Here is a 19,704-nt window from a genome sequence, read left to right as displayed (position 1 = left end):
ACCGAACGCTCCCCCTGCCCATCCCTCGCGGTCCCTCTGGGCTCCTCCTTGTCCATCCTCTGCCCCCTCACTTCCTGCGCCATCCTGCCCTCAGCGGCCGCCCCCCCCCCCCCGCCACCCCACCCAACCCCAGGCGTTCTCCCGTACCGAGCAGCGCCTGCATGGTGGTACTGCAGTGCTGCAGGCGGTGCGCGGGGTCGGCCAGCGGGAAGAAGACGGCTGCGGGGAGGCCGTTGGCCGGCGGCTCGAGGCGGAAGCCGATGGCGGTGAGCAGGCCCTGCCAGCCAGCCACACCGTGCACCTTGTTCTCCACGCTCTGCTGCGACGTGTACATCGAGTTGGCCTGGCCGCGCTGTATCCTCTGCAAGGACTTCTCCACCTGCGCCGGCGGGCACGGAGAGAAATGCCCCAATTACGGCACGCGGCACTGCGGCAGCGCCACGATGCCGGACGGTGGCGCCCGTCCAATGGTCTGTTCAGGATAGGTGGGGGATCGTTGTCTTTGCGAGTGTGTTGGGAGAGTGGAGAGGTGGTGCAGGCAGCTGCTCCCACCAGATGCAGCAGGACCCGCAGGGCGTCACGCGCGCGGTCCGGCCACTGTAAGATCTGCAGCAGCGCCCTCCTCACCAGCGCCGATGGGGAGTTGAGGCGCACGTCCCGACCGATGAGGACAAACCCTGCTCCGTGGGATGGGGCACAGGGAGGGATGGAGGAGGTGACGCAACGGTAAATACGATAAAACCAAATTAATTTTCACCACCACAACCAAACACACCTCCTTGTACATGTAAGTTAAACGTCTTTCGCACCGCACATAGTTGACCATGCTAATCAGAGGTGCGGGGGAAGGAAACCAAACTAAACACAAACAGGAGTTTGTAAGAAAGGAAGGAAGAGCGTTCCAGACGGCTGCAGAAGCGCATCTGAAAGCGCGCGATGCACTGACCGTCTTTGTTCGACGGTTAGCTAAAAGCCGCTGCTCTGAGGATGACCAGAGTTTGAATCCACCAGCTGACACATGACCGGAACTGCCATTGGGGCCCCCATGTGACCGACGTTCTGGTCGCGAGTCACCAGCACGTCCATCCCTGAACCCCACGCGGCACTAACGTGACTCGCGGCGGGTGGAGCAGGGAGAGGAGGGAGCTCACCGGCCCAGTTAGACGGGTGCGAGAACTGCGCGTGTGCCTGCACGGCCCGCATGGCGTCCTTCAGCGCCACGCTCGCCCGCACGCCCTCCATGAGCGCAGAGTAGAAGGCCTGCATCAGGACTCGGGCAGCCGCGGCCGGCGTGGGCCACAGGCTGGCCAGCACACACCGGCACCCGGCCGCCAGGAAAGCCTTGGCCAGGCCCACGAAGCCGCCGGGAACCAGCGGAGCGCAGCACTCGCGCGGCCAGCCGAGCACCACGAGCCGCGCCGGCAAACGCAGCGACGCCACCTCGCTGGCAGTGAGGAGGAACTCCCCGGCGGGGGGGGCGTCCGGCGCCAGCTCATCCAGGGACCCCCCCCCGTAGACGGTGCCCGGCACGGGGGCCTCGTGAGCACCGTCAACGTTGCCCGCTTCTCCCTCGGCCGAGTCCGGTCCACCGGCTCCTGCCGCGGCTCCCGACGCGTTCCCGGCGCCGGCCGCGCGGGCGCCGCTCCTCTGGCCTCCGTCGGGACCGGCGGCGGCGGTGGCACCGGACTCTTGGCATGCCCGGGGGCCGAGCACCAGCGCGGAGAGCTTCCAGGAGACGTGCGTGCAGAAGTGCAGGCACTCCGCGGCGCACGCCGCGTCCAGCACGGCGGACTTGGTGGCGGCGTGGCCCACGAGGGGCCGGCACCCGGCCGCGTGCGCTACGACCGAGGCCTGGTCCCGCGCCGACGGCAGCGGCGGCCAACGCCAGCGAGCGCGCGCCGAGCTCGGCAGCCACGGGTCGCCCACGACCAGCGCCGAGACCGACGCTGCGGCGGAGCCCTGGTCACGTAGCGGAAAACGCAGACGGTTAGAGAAACTCAACTCGTCAATCGCGCTGCCCTATAAAGGGAAACGACGTGGCAGACGATGCTCGGGCTAAGGGCTCTTCTTTATACCCTGTGCACCGCTGCTAACGCAGGGTCACATCTGTTTTGTTTAAGTCGAGGATAAGGATAACGGTTAGGGTTCGGACTGCGTTACAGTTACTGCTGCTGGATGCAATAAGGGATAGGGTCACGCAGGGATAGCGCTGCCACTAGCGCGGTGGTGGCGGTGGTGGAGCACCTGGGGGCGGTGGGTGAGGGCTCCGAGCGAGGGTACGGCGCGCAGGCTGAAGCGCTCGCACAGGAACTCGGCGCACGCGTCCGAACGGAGGAGCGCAAACGGCACCAGGAACAGCTCCGCGTCCAGCACCAGCACGAGCTCCCGGGGCTCCTCCGTGCCCAGCATCTGACGCACGTGGGGTCGGGGAGGGCCACCTTTAGCCAGGGCGACTCGCAATCACGTGGGCGCAGGCCGCGCACGGGACGCGGCAAGCGCCGCCCGTCACCTCCCGTCCACCGGCACACATGTGGAAACGGAGGTGCTTGTTTTATTACAACTATTTTCGCGTCATGTGATCGGTCGAGTGATCGGTACAATTTTGAGGTTCGTTATCGAGATTGGCGCGGCCGCCCCCCTGCTCACCCCTTCCATGGGGGCGACGAGAAGGTCGTAGAGGAACCCCAGCGGGTCCTTGTCGCCACGCTTGCTCCCTGCCGCCGTTGCCGCCCGCCCGACCGAGCGGCTCCTCGTGCCGCTCGGGGGGCTCAGCGCGGGGCTGCTGGGGCCGGCGGAAGCGTCGGGGGGCGAGGGCGGCCCGGGGGGACTGGAGGGCGGCGTGGCCGAAGTTCGGGGGCTCAGGCTCCTGCTTGCAGCGCTCGCCCTCGTGCCGACCCGGCCCCGCCTGCGAAGGGTCGGGGGTCGGGGCGAAGGTCAGGGCGAACGTTGCCGACGGTCTCGGCGACCGTGCGCGCAAGCGGCAGGTCTCGCGCGCATGCGGGTGGCGGCTGTAGAGTCGCGTGCGGACGCTGGTTGGTTCGGACTCATGGGAGGACATCACGGCCGGTTGGTGAGGGGTGGGGCGCATATGGGGGATGGAGGAGGAGAGGCTGCCCGGGCAACCAAGTGGCTTATCGCCTGTAAATTTATAGCAGACAAATACTCTAAATGCTTGTTGATTCTAAATGTGGAGGGAAAAATCAGAAGACCGAGAAAAATCCACGCGACCACGGGGAGAACACGCAAACTACAATATATAGGCGTTAAGGTCGGGATAAAACCCATGAGCTCCTGCATACCAGGCGAGGGAGTTCACATCTCGCCACCGCGGCACCCCAATGAAATGGCCCTCAGAGGTCCCTGACCAAGGGGAAGACCTTCAGGCAGGCGAAGGTGGTGATGAGACTGGAAGGGGGGTCCTTAACAAGGTTAAGACGGAGAGCCACGTGGTGGTGGTGAAGGACGGAAGCAATGGCGATGGGTGGTGGCATCAGTGGCGATGACCTGGAGGACACGCTGTCACCACGCGAGCCTGCGTGTTAAAAACACCGCACCGGGGGGGGAGGGGGGGGGGGTGACAACCACCTGCTGAGGGTGGAGTCCTGCGCGAGAGACCGTGGGGGGCCCGACTCCTCGTCTGGGGTGTCCCCGACCTCGCTTGCACTCTCGCTGTCACCCCCAGACCTGCTTCGCCACGCACACACACACGGACACAGATGCCCCGTGTAGCCTTTTGCAGAGCGTTGTGGCAAGTACTGTTAAGCAAAACAAAGCTACCTTTGTCTCTCCAGTGTCGATCTTGGGGAGGCCCAGGACCATTTCAGATGCATATCATTAGCCGTGGGTGGGTAATCGAGCCCGGGTCGCTAACCGCTGTACCACCACTCGCCACCAGCGCACACGTGCAGAAGCATATAAAGATGCACACATAACAAACACAAACAATCATACACACACACACACACACCCCATAAAGACACAAGGACGCTCTCACAAACACACGCAAACGCTCTTGCACTCTCGCACACGCGCACGCCCATCATACAGGGAGGCTCGGGTGGCGTCGTGGCCCCCGCAGCGAGCGGAACGCTTCACGGCTAACGCCAAACACCTGCGCACAACCGTCCTGCCGGCATCTCCCGCCACCCCCACCCCGAATGCGAGAAACCACGGAGCTCCTCCTACCAGTGTGTTCAGCTTGTATGTGGTGTGTGCGGTGTCTGTGTGCGCGCGCGTGTGCGGCGTGCGTGTGCCGTGCGTGGCGTTCTCCACGCGTGCTCTCCCCGCACCTGGCCGCCCCCGCCTCCGCTCCGAGCGCGACTCGCGCGGCAGTCACGTGACCCTCCAGTGCGACGCCGCACTGGCTCTGGAGGCCGCCGGCATCGGCCGGACCCAGGGCCTCCCCCTCCGCCTCCTTCACGAGCCGGCTGGCGTGGAACCTCCGCACGCCTGGGAAACGCAAACAGACGGGGAGGTGGCGGCGGCGGGCGCCGTTATACACCCAAAGCCAGCGACGTGCGTGTTTCGCTTCGGCACCTGCGCAGGCCTCCGCGGCTAAAGTCTAGAAGACAAACGTGTAATCGCTCCCACAGCTGCTAGAGATTTGGGAGGGTGGGGGAGCGAGGGTTTGAGGAGGGAGGGTGCGGGGCAGAGCACCCGGAGCCGAGCACCGCTCCCTAACGAGACACCGCCAACGCTTCGCGCTCCACGCGCCGCACGGCTCGATTACAAGGAGGGAATTCGCAGCGGCACCGTGTCGAACGTGACAGACTGGCCGGTTAAGTCACGGTAATGTGCGGTGAGGAATGGTCAATAGTCCCGGGGTCAATTACAATTGGTATGAAATGCAATTTTGCTGCTGTAATTGACCCGAGGTCTAGTGGTGAGGACTGGTGAAGACCGATGAGGTATGGTGAGGACTGGTGAGCACTGATAAGCTGCAGCAGCAGCAGCAGCGAGGCTCCTCACCTTCGTTGGGTGCGAGCAGCCAGCTGTAGAGGAAGCCGGCGGCGATGGAGAAGTAGAGCACGAGGCCGCGCTGCGTCCCCACGGCCTCCAGCAGCCGCTCCAGGGAGGGCGGCGGTGGCACCGGCGACCCGGGCCGCTCGCCCCGCTCGGGGGTCCCGGGGGACCTAGGGGTCCCGGGGGAAGCGGACGAGGGGGCTGCCGAGCGGGGTCCCCCCGACCCCTGTCCCTGGCGCTCTGCGAGCGACCGCGCTCGCTCGGCCGCCACCAGCGCCTCCCCGGGACGGCCTGGGCGACGCACGACGCAGAGCGGCCGTGAGATTCGGCACAACGCGCACGGCAGAAAAACGCACGGCGCAACGCAACGGCGCACACTGCACTCGACTGCGCACGGTGGTAGAGCGCAACACCCATGGCACAAAAACACGACTTGTCACGCCGCGTGCATCACGTGCGATGTTGAACGCGCGGCACACAACATTCTTGAATCCGAGGCGCAGAACCGCAGACGCGGGGCTCGGCACGGAACGTGGCTCGGCTCACAAAATGGACAGCGCCTGCGAGAGAATTCTCGGAGCCTCTTGAACGAGGTAGGTTGGGGGGGGGGGGGGGTCCACGTGGTCCTCACCGAGTGTGACGAGCACGCGCTGCAGCGCCTGGCAGCTGGACGCATGCAGCTGGGACAGCGAGAGCTGCGTGTCGCCGCCGCCGCTCGGAAACGATGCGCCCCGGCACAGCTCCTCGAGCAGCGTGCACGCCGCGTACAGCTGTGGGGGGCACGTGCCGTGCGGGCGGTAGGTGCGGTGGCGAGGGCGCGGTGGGTGGAGGGGTATGCAGGTACGGTATTTGGGTCAATGGGATGGAATGGTGCATGCGGTTTGTAGTTGCGGTTTGTGGTTGCGGCTGTGATGAGTACGTGTGGTGAGTGTGACACTCACCTGGTGTTGTGCCTCCTCCAGGTTTCCCCCGGCCCACAGCGCCAGCCCCAGGCAGTGCCGGATCCGGGCCTCCTCCTCGCGCCGCGACAGCTGCTCCACCAGCTTCAGTCCTGTGCGAAATCCCCGTTGGTTTCACATTCTCCGCTCAGTCACTTGCACACGCACGCACGACCACACACTCTCCCATCTACACACACGTTCATATTCTCAACTGCACACAAAACACACACCTTCCCAACTGTACATCCACTTAAAATTTTACCCGTGCCAACATGCACCCCTTCCTACCCACACACATCTCCACTACATACACACACAAATCCATAAGTACACCCCCCTAACTACACACACCCAGACACAACCACACCTGCCCCTCGTCTATTCACAGCTTCACAGCATCGCCGCGCGTAGACGCGGGAAGCGGCGAGACGCAGCGGAGGCACGCCGGCACGACAACCGCGAGCGCGTCGTGACGTCTGGCGGCGCTCACCTTCCTTCAGGTAGCTGACGGCCTGCGCGTGTTGCCGCAGAGCGTGGTGCGTGCGGCCCAGCCCCAGGTAGGCCTGCGCCCTGTCGGCGCCCCCGTCGTGCGCCTGCGCCGCCGTGCTCAGCTGGCGCTCGTGGTGGCCCACGGCCCTCCGCGCGTCGCCCAGCGCCTCGCACGTCAGGCCCAGGTTGCCGTGCGCCCGAGCCCGCGCCCGCGGGTCGCCGGCGCGCTCCGCCAGCGCCAGCTCGCGCTCGTGGTGCGACAGGGAGGCCGCGTGGTCGCCCATGCGGCGGCACACCGAGCCCAGCGCCGAGCTCGCCTCCAGCTCCATGGCCGCGTCCTAACGCAAGCGAGGAGGGGGGGGGGGGCCGGTGAAGACCACATCTCCAGCCGAAGCCCTCGATGCGTTCACTGTGGCCCTCTGTCCGTAACAACGGGTTCACGATACCTCTCATAAAGATGAACCGAAATAACTTTAATTTTAGTGTAGAGTTGTGTTGGTGTTAGGGACTTGCCCGAAAGAAAACCAGCCACATTGGTGAAAGGGTTTTCAGAAACTTTCCAATAAAACCCAGCGACAATGGGTAAGCCTTCTCAGTCAATGTGATGACATCACACAGCATGTACGTGCCTCTGCTATTGATGGTGTCACTAAGCGTGACATCGTTATTTTGTCGCCAATTCAATTCCTCCGAGGACAAACGCGTGTTTGAAATGGGCAGCAACAAAGAGCACCATTAAAGGAGTAGTAAAGAGTTTCTACTCTTCTTGTATTGAGCAGTCGAGCAGTGGGAGGGGAGAAGCAGAAGAAGCATTGTGACTTGCAGTGTGGTGAGTGAGTAAGTGTGAGTGGGTGGGTGAGTGGATGAGCGAGTGTAAGTGGGTAGGTAAGTGAATGAGTGAGTGGATGAGTGAGCAAGTGTGAGTGGATGAGTGAGTGGATGAGTGAGTGGATGGGTGAGTGGATGAATGAGTGTAAGTGTGAGCGAGTGGGTGAGTGGATGGGTGAGTGTAAGTGTGAGCGGGTAGGTAAGTGAATGAGTGAGTGGATGAGTGAGTGTAAGTGTGGATGGGTGGGTGAGTGGATGGGTGAGTGTAAGTGTGAGCGGGTAGGTAAGTGAATGAGTGAGTGGATGAGTGAGTGTAAGTGTGGATGGGTGGGTGAGTAGATGAGTGAGTGTAAGTGTGGATGGGTGGGTGAGTGGATGAGTGAGTGTAAGTGTGAGCGAGTGGGTGAGTGGATGAGTTGGTGAATGCTGCTGTGACCTGCAATGTGGCGGTTAAACACAGTTTGGATGAGGCAGTCTGGTCGAGAGAGTACTTTGATTTAGTGTGTAGTAGTGGCGACGGTTGTGGTGGTGGCAGTGAAGGCGATGGTGCCGGTAGTAGCGGTGGTGGTGATGTGGGTGCGGGTGTGGTTGGTTCTCTGTGCGGGCGGCGCGGTGGCCGGCGGCGGGGTTCCTGCCTGCGCTTGTCGCGCTGCGCTGAGCTGGCGCTGCAGGCAGGACAGCGCCGCGTCCCAGCGCGCCAGCGTGGCGTGCAGCGCGCCCAGCTCCCCGTAGGCCTGGGCGCAGCCTCCCGCGTCGCCAGCCTCGTGCGCCGCCACCAGCCGCTTCTCCAGACACACGAGCGCTTGCTGCAGGTTCCCCATCGCCCTGCGAGAGAGCGAGCCCACGGCTCTTATCAGGTTCTGAACCACGTTGCCGGTCGATTTCGCTGTCCACTGGAGAAAAATCAACCGTACGCCGTAGAAATTCCCGTTTGTTCCACGGAACTAGGTGCCCGCGCCCGCCACCTCACTTGCCGAGCCCACTACCCGTCAACCTCACTGTTTTTTCCTGCACCCTGGTCAGGTGCAGAGAGGGTTTTAGCTCCTGAAGGGAATTTATTTTGTGACGGTGAACTATTCTCCAGTGGACGGCGACATCTGCGATGAAAATGTAGTCATAGCTGTGTTGTCCTAACCCTTGGTATAACCTCGCCATAACCCCTATAACCCTTAGCCGAGCATATCATCACAGACACTACACCATCCTTCATCAACCCATTGCTGGATGAAGCCCTGCTCGCCCACAAGCCGTCGATTGTTTTCCGATCCTCGCAATTAGCACGATTGGCTATGTATGGTGCGAAATAAGTTTAACTATGAACATAGATTATTGTTATTATCGTAGTGAAGTGCGGGCACCACCTGTGCGCATTGGCCAGGCCCCGGTAGGCCCTCGCCTGCTCCTGGGTGTGGCCGGCGCCGCGCGCCGCCCCCAGCGCCTGCTCCTGGTACTTAGCCGCCTCCTCGAAGTCCCCGAGCGCCTCGTAGCAGTCGCCGAGGTTCCCGTACGCGCGCCCGCGCTCCGCCAGCGCCTCCGAGCCCTCGGGCAGCTGCTGCAGGGAGCCCAGCTGCTGCTCAAAGTATCCGACGGCGTCTTCAAACAGCCCCATGTTCATCTTGGTGATGCCCAGGTTGCCGTAGGCCCGCGCCTCCACGCCGGCGTCCTTCAGGCGCTGCGCCAGCTCCAGCTGCTCGTCGAAGCACTTGAAGGCGACGGTGTAGCGCCCCAGCGCCGTGTAGACGGCGCCCAGGTGCCCCTGCGCGCGGCACTCCCCGGCCACGTCCCCCATCTCCTGGCACGCCTCCAGCTCCTGCGTGTGGCACGCCAACGACTTGTCGTAGCGCCGCACCGATCCGTGCGCCGCGCCCAGCCCCGCGTGCGCCGCCGCCTCCAGGCCGCGGTCGCGCGCCGCCCGCGCCGCCTCCAGCTGCTTCTGGTAGAGCTCGGCGGCGCCGTCCGCGTCTCCGCGGCACAGCAGCACGTCGGCCAGGTTCCCCAGCGCGCGGAACCGTGCCCGCTCGTCCCCCAGCTCCGTCGCCAGCTCCAGGAAGCGGCGCTGGCAGTCCTCGGCCTGCGCCACCTCGCCCAGCGCGGCGTGCGCCAACCCCAGATTGCACAGCGCGCGCGCCCGGCCCGGTTTGTCGCGCAGGTCGGCGGCCAGGCCCAGGTGCTGGCGGTAGCAACGCGCCGCTTGCCGGTGCTCGCCGAGGCGGTAGTGCGCGTAGCCGAGGTTGTGGCTGGCGCGCGCCTCGCCCTCCAGGTCCTGCAGCTCTCCCGCCGCCACGCGCAGGTACTGCTCGTAGTAGGGCACGGCGCGAGCGAAGTCGCCGCGCGACGCGTGGAAGTTGGCGAGGTTGCTGAGGGCGCGTGCTTGCGCCGCCCCGTCGCCCAGCTCGCGCGCCAGGCACAGGTGGCGCGAGTAGTGCGCCAGCGCCTTGTCGTGCGCGCCCAGCGCCTGGTACACCACCGCCAGGTTCCCGTGCGTGGAGGCCTGCGACGCGCGCTCGCCCACCTCCGTGGAGATGCGCAGCTCCAGCTGATGGTAGGCCACGGCGCGCTCGTGCAGCCCCAGCGCGCTGAACGCATTGCCCATGTTGCCGTAGGCGCGGCCCTGCCCTGCGTAGTCGCCCACGCGCTTGGCGATCAGCAGGTGCGCCTTGTGCAGCTTCAGCGCCGTCTGGTAGTCGCCCATCATTTGGTGGATTATCCCTGGAGGGCGGGGAAGCCGGGGGAACGGTGGGAAGTGAGAGGGTGGCGGCACAGATGGGGTACCGGAGATCGGAGTGGTCAGACCCGTCGCTGTGGAACCACTCGACTCGTGATCCAGTGGCTCAGAGGTCACAGGGCCGAGTTCGAACCACTGAGATCCTGGGTTCAAATCTCGGTTTCGGCCGCCTATCATTAAACCGGGTACTCAGGTGCATTGAGTTGATGTTCTCAGCCCTTTCACCAATGACTGCACAAAAATCGAATATATATATATATTGGTTTCATTGTCGTTCGATGATCACTGCTCTCTGTAGTGGGGTGGGTGGAAAGGTGCTGCCCCCCCCGACTCTGTGGAACACGGGTCAAATATTAATTGAAAGGATCTCACAGGTAGCACTGTGATCATGGTTGCACTGCCCTGGATGGGTTTCGAAAAGATTAATCTTCTCATCGGATGACACTGATTGCTTTATCGATATGTTTGCTTCAAAATGTGCGTGTACAGACATTTCAGGGGGATGTATTCAGTATGTGCCTGCGTGTTTGTTAGCATGTGTGTCCGTGTGTCTGCGTGTCTGCCTGTGGCCGTATGTTCGTGCTCCTGTGTGGAGCCAAGCGGAGGATTTCCCTCTTGCTGGGTGGGGGTAGTGGGGGGGGGGGCTCTATTGTCCCGCGCGGAGGAAACGCGGCGCCCGGCGAGGGCGTGGAGGGGTCACGGCTCCACCCCTACACCCCCCCCCCCTTTCCCCCAGCCCCCACCCTTAACTACGGCCCTAAGCCTCAAGCTCCAGGGCTTCTATTCACCCATTCTCGAACTACAGTGGATTGGCGATTGGCCCTGTGCTCATTGATCAACACTCGATTTCCCATGATTATAATTATTCACTAAATATCATGACATTCACTGGACAGGCTTCATCTGTAAACTAGCACTGGCCACACATTTGCGCGGGATCCACGGCCGGAGTGGAGGGTGGGTGGGGGGGGCGACACGTCAGCGCGACGCACGAACCAGGCTCAACCGGAATGTGCCGATTTCATCAGATCTCGGAAGCTAAGCAGAATTCAACCTGGAAAGTTATTGGATGGGCGAGATCACGGTGCACAAAACCAGTGCAGTAGGCATCGTCGGCAGCAGAGGGCAGTGCAGCAAAATCGTCGTCCTGCACTCCCGCGACCTTCTCACCGTCGTGAAGTACGGTCAAATAACCCTGACGGCCCACGTGTCATGGGGAAGCCCTCATCCAGCAGCGGATCAACACAACGAGCTATCTGTGTACACGTGCGCACGGAGGAGCACGGTTGCAATCGTGAGCTGCAGTGCACATAGTCGTGGCCCAGGGCTCCTCTGTGCCTCTGCTGGATGAAATAATAAAATACACACGGCTACAGCAGCCAATGGGGACGCTTGCTGCGCGGGGGGCGGCGGCTTAGGGCGCCTGCACCACAAATCGCAAAATTATTCAACGTCCGCCGTGCGTGGCAAGAAAATGCTAACAGCGAATTTCCAAGCCCCGTTCTAATCCTTAATCCCGAGTCGCTAATCCAATAGCACTCTAGGAGCAGGCTCACTCCTGGGCCTACTTTTATCCTAATCCTTAATCCAATATTGTAACGCTAAAACGCTGGCTTCGGGGTACGAATTACTCAAGACACTGCATAATCACGTAGGCCGCTTGGTAAACCGAGGAGCGAGCGAAAGTCCGCATGGCGGCCAGCGGACGTGCCGCGCTGGCGACGCGAGCCAGGGTCGCGACCCCCACGCCCGCGACGCCGGGGTTCTGAGGGGTGGTGATGTGCGCCGCTATTGTCTCCCGAGCGGGGAGGGAGGGAGAGAGAGGTGTCACCGGGGGCTGGCGTGCGCACAAACACTCGCACGTATATTGTACAAAGACCTCTCATATAACCCTTTTGGGGCAACTGCTGTTAGCGTACACCTATGAAGGCCAGCAAGGCACACAAGGGGGTGGTGTTGGTCGTATCACACCTCGTCACCTTTGTGTCCCCAGTGCTGATGATTAAACACTACACAAGGTACTCATCTGAGGCCAAGTCGATCTAGGGGAGGCCCAGAACCGGTTCAGATATTCGTGACTAATGTTGACCATCAGCAGCAATCGAACGCGGGTCACAGGGTTCGCAGCGTAGTCTGCTAAACAAGAAACTAGCGCTTCCCACAAAGACCAAAACACACACCGAAGACAAACACATACACGCCCACACGCGCACACACACCAGGTCTATTTTCACAGACACCGAATAAAGCGTTACGCCCTCTGTTAAAGAACTTGAAATTCCTTCCTGGCGATAAGACCGGCGCTTCCCGGACGAGGCACTGCCTGGCGCGAGCATCCGGCCGCACGGGGCCTCTCGCCGCACCGCCGGCTTAACGCGTGGCCCAACCGCCAGGCCGAATGGCGCAGAGATGGTGGCGTAGCGCCGTCCAAATCGACGGCGCATTTCCGCGCGCGATCGAACGCGAGCAGCTCCGGGCGCGGGCCGGCACCGCGCGGGCAAACTACCAAGGTTGGAGCAGGCGCGACCCTCCATGGCCTTGTGCCGCAGGCCGATGGCGACGTCCAGCTGGCGCTGGTGGTGCTGCTTGGCGCGCGGCAGGTCGCCCAGGCAGCGGCAGGCGTGGCCCAGCCCCGCGTAGGCCCGGGCCTCGCCGGCGCGGTCGCCGAGCTCCTGCGCCAGCTCCAGCACGCGGGCGTGGTGCTCCAGTGCCCGCGAGAAGTCTCGGCGCACGTGGCACGTGCCGCCTGCCGCGACGGGAAAACGCACGCACAACAACTAAGTGGCGGTGACGTCACCACGACGCTTGTGCCAGCACAAACGCACGCACACATGCACACACGCATGCACGTGAAAAGGGAAAGCCAGGCGCAGCGAGCACGACACGAGCTAAAGCGCGATGCGGAGTTAGGCACAGAGTCGGGTCTAGCAGCACGCACCGAGGTTGCTGTGCGCGCGCGCCTCCTCGTGCGGGTGCTCCAGCTCCTGCGCCAGCCGCAAGTGGCGCGCGTGGCACTCGAGGGCGCTGTCCGAGTCGCCCATGGCCAGGTAGACGGCGCCCATGCTGCCCAGCTGCCGCGCCTCGCCCAGGCGGTCGCCCGCTTGCTGCGCCAGCAGCGCGCACTGCTTGTGGCTCGCCAGCGAGTTGGGGTGGTCGCCCAGCGCCGCGTATACGTGGCCCAGGCTCGCCAGCGCCCCCGCGGCTCCCTGCCGGAGCACGGTAGGAAAGAGCGAGAGAGCCGCATACTGAGCTACGAGTGGCTACGTGCAGCTATGTGCGCAGTCCCGCAGGGATACGACACGTCGGCCCGCTACACCAACAACATCAATTTATATTAATATATTTTATATTGTATTGAATACAATGCTCTTCCTAGATAATCCCTTGAGATGGAACATCTCGTCTGCAAGGCTGTACAGTGTGTTAAGTGACTCACACACGTCGCGCCGACCGTACAGTCGCATCTCAAGACGCTTTACAAAAATCGAAAACAAAAACTAAACTGTGGTAGAGGTGGAGGGAGGGAGGGAGCGGCTGGGGCCCAGCACCAACATAAAGGACGGCAGCTCTGTCTCTGCTGCCGGGGCAACAGAGACAGAGCTGCCGATGGCCAGGGCATCCTCAGGGGATCAAGAGCCTCCGACGGCAGGCGGGGGCCAGGCCTGTGGCCTCACCTCTCGGTTCTTCTGCTTCATGGCGACCACCAGCTGCAGGCGGTGGCTGTTGAGGGCCTCCTTGTAGTTCCCCTGGGAGAAGTGGGCAGCCCCGAGGTTGGCCAGCGCCCGGCACTCACCCGCAGGGTCACCTGCCAGACGGGACACAGCACACGGTACACAGCACACGGTGCAGCATATGGTACGGCGTGCAATACAGCGTCGAGTAAAGCAGTGATGCTACACAAAGACGCGATACACACAAACAAACATCGGCAAAACATGTCAGCGGAGGCAGCAGCAGCAGCGACGGCCGGAGTCTCACCGAGGGCCTTGGCAACCTGTAGGTCCTGCTGCATGTAGGCGATGGCCTTGTGCGGCTGCCCCAGCGCCCAGTAGGCCGAGCTCAGCGCCGAGAAGACGGAGCCGCGCAGCTTGAGGCTGCACGAGCCGATGCTGAGCGCCGCCTCGAGCACCACGACAGAGGCGCGGTGCTCGCCGCTCGCCAGCAGCTCCTGGCCGATCACCGACACCACCACGAAGGGGCTCTTGTCCAGACGCATCTTCTGCAGCCGCTCGTACGTCGGGCCCAGTGAGCCTGAGACGCGCGGGCGAGCGGTACAGACACGACGCACACACGCATGCACGCACACACGCATGCACGCACACACGCATGCACGCACACACAAAAAAAAGTTATCCCGTGTAGCATTAACAGACTGTTGGGGCAAGCGCTGTTAGTAAGCACCTATTTGCATAATTTCCTTGCTGGGTTGTTTTGATTCATTTTTGTCATTGTGGTGACCCTGGTCACCCTGGCTCATGGGACTCTGAACTTCTCACCTGGTCACGCAACATCAACTTCGGCAAGGTATGCACGGTGCATTCCTTAGTGCTGACGTTTACACACAGCTACTGATGTTAGCATCCATGAATTGGACCCACTGAGTACAGATTTCCATAAAAACACACACACACACGACCACAATTATGGGAATCTGCACGCACAAGAAAATGTCCTTTTCAACCCAAACTGCACCGATGTCTCCCACCACCGATAGCGGGAGACATCCGATACAAAACGCCAAGGGCAATGCGATTTCGTGATTTTGTCAAGATGGGAATCAGGAGCTAAATGCCACTGCATTTATCAAACGCTGACAAGACTACTCACGGAACGTGGAGTGCCAGCTAGCCAGCATGGCGTGCCAGCTAGCTTGCTTGCTACATTTGGCCTCGTGTACCTATCAGGAACCAGCAATTCACCCGTGTTACTTTAGCCTCAGCGAGAGGCCTGCACCTGCCTGTGCGCAGGTCAAATTAAGGCGTGCTGTGGCGGCCCCCTGAGGCCACCACGCGGGTCACGTGGTGAGGTCAGCTGGGGCCCAAGTGGAGCCGCCGTGCGGGTACGCACCTCTGAGCGGCGACTTCATGGCGGCCTCCACCATCCCGACGAGCAGCTGCAGGCTCTTGGCATCCTGGGCCAGGCCGGATGCGAAAGCGGCCAGGGCGTCGGCGTGCCGGCCCAGGTACTGCAGCGCCAGGCCCTGCCGGAAGTAGGCCTGCACGCCGCACAGTTACCGTTGCCCTCGTGTCAAATTAAACGTCCCATCAGGCGGCGCAACACAAGAAATAGCTCCCCGACGTGTCTTCTGCGTTGTATCGAGCATCGAAGGGAGCGATGTCCGACACATGCCGGGAGCTACTGCAAGAACTGAAGAGTTAGAGTCGGTCCTAAAGAAGCTCCCAGCACGTGCAAAAAAATGTTGGACATCACACCGGATAGCACGCGGTACGTGCTGAAACACATCGGTGATGTGTGCAGTACAACCATGAGGTGTGCATTACAACCTCCTCCTCCTCTCGATTATCTCTCACCATCACCACTCTCCAACATCGCCCTAAAAGGGACGAGCAAGATTTTAAGAGGAACTGCTTTTTACGTTGAGTTTTTTGTCCTTTTCCCACACCTCCGATTAGCACGGTTGGCTATGTACAGTGCAAAAGAAGTTCAACATACATACAACGTACGTACATTTGGACTGACATCACAGACCCCATCACCGCAACTGGCGCCACCATCGCGCCTTGCGGCACGCCGACTCGCTCCGGCGAGGCACAGCGATGCAGTCGGTGCTAAGCAACGCTCCACGGCGCCGGATTTCACACCGCGTGCGCACGGAGCACCCCGGCAGAGGTGCGACGCCCTGCCGCGCGTGCGGGCGGAACGCGCCGTCCTGGCGGAGCGTGGCGTGCGCCGAATAAAGCCGTCACGAGGAGACTGGCGGTGGAACGGCGCCACGGTGTGTGTGCGCCGCACACAGCTGAGAAACGGCGCCATGCGGAGCAGGCGACCGAGCCGGGTTTGTTGGACGAGGAACCGTCCACCAGCCCCCGCAGGCTATTTGATCATTCGGCACGATTCAGGGTCGCGATTTGATTTAGCCCAAATAGAAAATTAGCATATAATTTGCATTTAGTTGGGGTGGAGTGGTGGCACAGCAGTTAGCACCAGAGACCAGTGGCGAATGATGTCTGAACCGGTCCCAGGCGTGCAGCATGCTTAGCATGGCTCCTGCTGGTGCAAGGATATGAAACGGGGCCCCCAGGTCAATCCCCCCTCTTCGTAGCCCGGCGCCTGGGCCGGGCCGCTGCGGTCCCTGGGTCCCTGGCGCAATTGCACCACCTGCACGCTCGAAGGCCGCTCGCCGCTGCACGAGGCTCGTGTGGCCGAACGCAGGTGCGGCCGGTGACGCCCGTGCAGTCGGTGCGGGGAGGCGCGCATCTCTGCCCAACGCTGTAATTAGCGCGCGACAAGGCGCCCATCATCGTCTCGCACCACGGGGTGCTCCGTCCCCGCTCCGCACGCCTACTTCCGGCTCGCGGGCATTTGGAGGAGACGCCGAGCACACGTTTATCTAAATGAGCTGCAGATCTTAACTCCAGACACAATTGCTAGCGTAAAAATCCCTCTGACAGGCGTAATTAAACCGAGACGGAATTAAGACGTGGGGGCTGCTGGCACCAGAACGCTGAGGGTGTCTGCCTCCTCCGCCTCCTCCCTCACTCCATCGTTATCTCTTCTTTCCTCCGCTCAGCCTGCTCATCCCTGCACCGCCTCCCTCCCTCCACCTCTTGCTCTCTCTCACTCCCTGTCCACGTAGGTGACTGGACGCCATGGCAGTTGTTCCCACTGCTGCCCAGCCCGCGCTGGCAGGAGTTGTGTGTAAACACAGCGGTGGCGGCGTTAAGACAAAAAGGTTGATCCGCGGGGAGGCACGGGAGGACGATGGTGATTAATGCGTGCTCGGGACCACTGCCACCAAACTGCTCTCACACCCTCCCCCCTTCTCCAATCCTCACACCCTCACTCGCCCTCCCGCCTCTTCTCACTGCAGATGGGCTGAAAGTCACGCACCCTTTGACAGGGTGGTTGTGGCGGTGGGGGGGGATGGTGTGAAGTGGTATTGGGGGAGGAGGTAGAGGCTTAGGGGATCAGGTGGCGAGGCTTGGCCCGGCCTCCTGTGTCTGTCACCGAGAGCCGTCCTGCACAATCAGGATTAGTGGCTTCAAGCGCCCGTTACCCACACGGCTCGACGCCAACCGGGACACGGGACGGGCCTGGTTCGGCCCGCACCCTGCTGCCCCTCTGGGGACAAGCGGAGGCCGGGCCCCAGCTGCTGCTCGTGGCGCCTAGCGAGCGGTGGCTCCTTTGTGTGACCCCCGTAGCGGCCACACGCAGCTTCTCCGCCTCGGAAGAGCAATCGTCGCAGGCCCGACATCATGAGCATTTACACAAACGTCTGAATGTGATGGCATCTCAAGACCCTGTGCAGAAACAGCGGGCATGTTTATCTTACAGGGCGAAACAGGCAGAGGAGAAGAGAAAGGTCTTCGGAGGCAGGGAGTCTACAGCACGGATAAATGAGACAAGGGAGTTGCAGACCAAGAGGGCAGCAGAGGAGACTGAATGACCATCCACTTAGCGAAGATTGATTGCGGGCTGGAGCTGAGAGTGTGTGAGAGTTGAGTGAGACGAGAGGAGGTATGAGAGCACGTGGAAGGGAGCTGAGTGAGATGAAAGGTAGGCAGAAAGGTTGAGCCCATAGAAGGTGTTAATCACGAGTGGCCACGTCCAGCTCACGTCCACACCTCATCACATCGCTCCCGGTCCCATTCACCCACGGGCACTTCTACACAAAGGTGTGGTGTGGACAGCGTGGGCCCTGGTACAAGGAATTCAATGCCCTGGTACTAAGAATCAAACTTCCACGATTGTTCATGGTCCCCGGTGCCATCGCGCAGCCTGCACGCTCGGTACCTACGGCACTGCATCGGCTCCCGGTGAGCATCACCCACAGGCAGTACAAGACACCACCTTTGTTTGTGCAGCTAATAAGGAATCAGCAGAGAAAGCACTCACTGTGTGGCCAGGCCCAATTAAAATTAAAATCAACATTTGGACGTGAACGTGGCTCTCTCCCGTTCTGCACCTCCCTCGCTTCCCACTCCCCGGCGACGCGGAGGCTGAGCGGAGTGTGCGGAGCGGAGTGAATGAGGCTGCGCGTTTATTGACCCGTGCGACGGTGGCAAATATTTGCAGGCTAATCCGGGCTACTCGGAGACGGCCGAGACGGCGCAGCCCATTCAACGAGTGTTCACGCAGCGACGGCTCCTGCAGTACGGGGGCCCACCCGCACGGCCCACCCTGCACGCCCGTGCGGGCCCCACCCGCATGGCCCACCCTGCACCCCCGTGCGGGGCCCACCCGCACGGCCCACCCTGCACCCCCGTGCGGGGCCCACCCGCACGGCCCACCCTGCACCCCCGTGCTGGGCCCACCCGCTAATACACTTCCTCGAAAATGCAGTGTGGAACTCAAGTCAATTTCTAACACACTAGAGAACAAAAAGGCATCACTAAACTGAATCTCGCAACACCAACACGGTACATTTCACAGCCCAAATGTTCTCTCAACACAGTACACGACACTCCAGTCAGATCCCAACACGATACAGGGACCCAAGTTATCACAACACAGGACACAGCCCCTGTTATCTACCCAGAAGTCCACGACTACATTCACATTCCAACACGATACACTGCCCCACGAATCTACCACAACCCATGATCCCAGACCTATTTTAACACAGCACATGGCTTCCAGTCATATTCTACCACAGCAGAAGGAGACCCAATGATCGCTTAATGCTGCGCATACACAACACCATTCACTACTCAGCACGCGACATGGCTCCAGGCATCTACCAATGCAGAAGAGGACTCCATAAATGTCCAGCACAGCACATCACTCAATACGGGACAGACACCCAATTGATCTCGAAGCACAATACATAACCCTTGTTATCTACCAACAGTACACGACTACAGTACAGCCATTGTTCCAGCACAGTGGAGGACCAAGTGATCGCCTCATACACTAGTCCAGCCGCCTCCCCAGCGAAGACTAAAACGAATTACAGGGCAAAAAACCGAATGCCCCTAGATTATAATGGTAAACAGGATATGTCCAAGGAGGTGTCTACAGTGTCAGTCTATAGCAGCATTCATTCCATTCTGATTTCTCCATTCTAGTTTATGGGAGGGGGGGGGCATTGCGTTTAAAGTCTGTCCCGTCTCCCACCCCAGTCGTATCTGTAAAAGATACCACGTGTCCTTCATAACCTTCCAGGGCAGTACACGGCAGACCCTTACTCCTCTGCATCACCGCCAACTGTTCGCAGAGGCCCACGTGTGCTGCACCCGTGCCGTGCTGTGGGCAGCACAGCACGTGTGCTGCACGCGTGCTGTGCTGTGGCCATCACGGCACGTGTGCTGCACGTGGTGGGCAGCACAGACGCGTGCTGGCGCGGGGAAGCAGGGGGCGGGGGGGGGATACCCCACGTGGCGCCGCGATCATCACAGCCACAACAACAACAATGGAACAAAGGCCTGGCCGTGATTACATCGGCTTACAACGGGACCCCCGTCGGGAGGGGGTCTACAGAAACCCCGCAGAGGACCCCTGTAGTACACACACAGACTCGCCCAGGTTGTATCACCCCGACACACACACACGCATCTCACGTTTGTCCCACCTCGGCTC

General features: G+C 61.4%; 1 protein-coding gene across 1 annotated transcript in view; it reads right to left on the bottom strand.

Annotated features, from left to right (window-relative positions):
- Window positions 1–19,704, bottom strand: part of TTC28 (tetratricopeptide repeat domain 28) — a 33,939-nt gene that overhangs the window by 5,598 nt on the left and 8,637 nt on the right. Inside the window, exons 3-20 of the mRNA XM_078595150.1 lie at window positions 15,013–15,160; window positions 13,924–14,196; window positions 13,620–13,750; window positions 12,884–13,151; window positions 12,452–12,691; window positions 8,582–9,929; window positions 7,856–8,045; window positions 6,394–6,730; window positions 5,904–6,013; window positions 5,594–5,732; window positions 4,969–5,253; window positions 4,290–4,449; window positions 3,586–3,687; window positions 2,647–2,905; window positions 2,245–2,409; window positions 1,152–1,959; window positions 553–677; window positions 148–379 (exon numbers count right to left, since the gene is read on the bottom strand). Coding sequence (XP_078451276.1) covers window positions 148–379; window positions 553–677; window positions 1,152–1,959; window positions 2,245–2,409; window positions 2,647–2,905; window positions 3,586–3,687; window positions 4,290–4,449; window positions 4,969–5,253; window positions 5,594–5,732; window positions 5,904–6,013; window positions 6,394–6,730; window positions 7,856–8,045; window positions 8,582–9,929; window positions 12,452–12,691; window positions 12,884–13,151; window positions 13,620–13,750; window positions 13,924–14,196; window positions 15,013–15,160 — 5,320 coding nt within the window. The remainder of the gene's footprint in view (window positions 1–147; window positions 380–552; window positions 678–1,151; window positions 1,960–2,244; window positions 2,410–2,646; window positions 2,906–3,585; window positions 3,688–4,289; window positions 4,450–4,968; window positions 5,254–5,593; window positions 5,733–5,903; window positions 6,014–6,393; window positions 6,731–7,855; window positions 8,046–8,581; window positions 9,930–12,451; window positions 12,692–12,883; window positions 13,152–13,619; window positions 13,751–13,923; window positions 14,197–15,012; window positions 15,161–19,704) is intronic.

This window comes from Lampetra planeri, chromosome 6 (genome assembly GCF_965212315.1).
Source record: "Lampetra planeri chromosome 6, kcLamPlan1.2.h2, whole genome shotgun sequence".
Lineage (NCBI taxonomy): Eukaryota > Metazoa > Chordata > Hyperoartia > Petromyzontiformes > Petromyzontidae > Lampetra > Lampetra planeri.
This window is presented reverse-complemented; position numbering and strand designations above follow the sequence as displayed.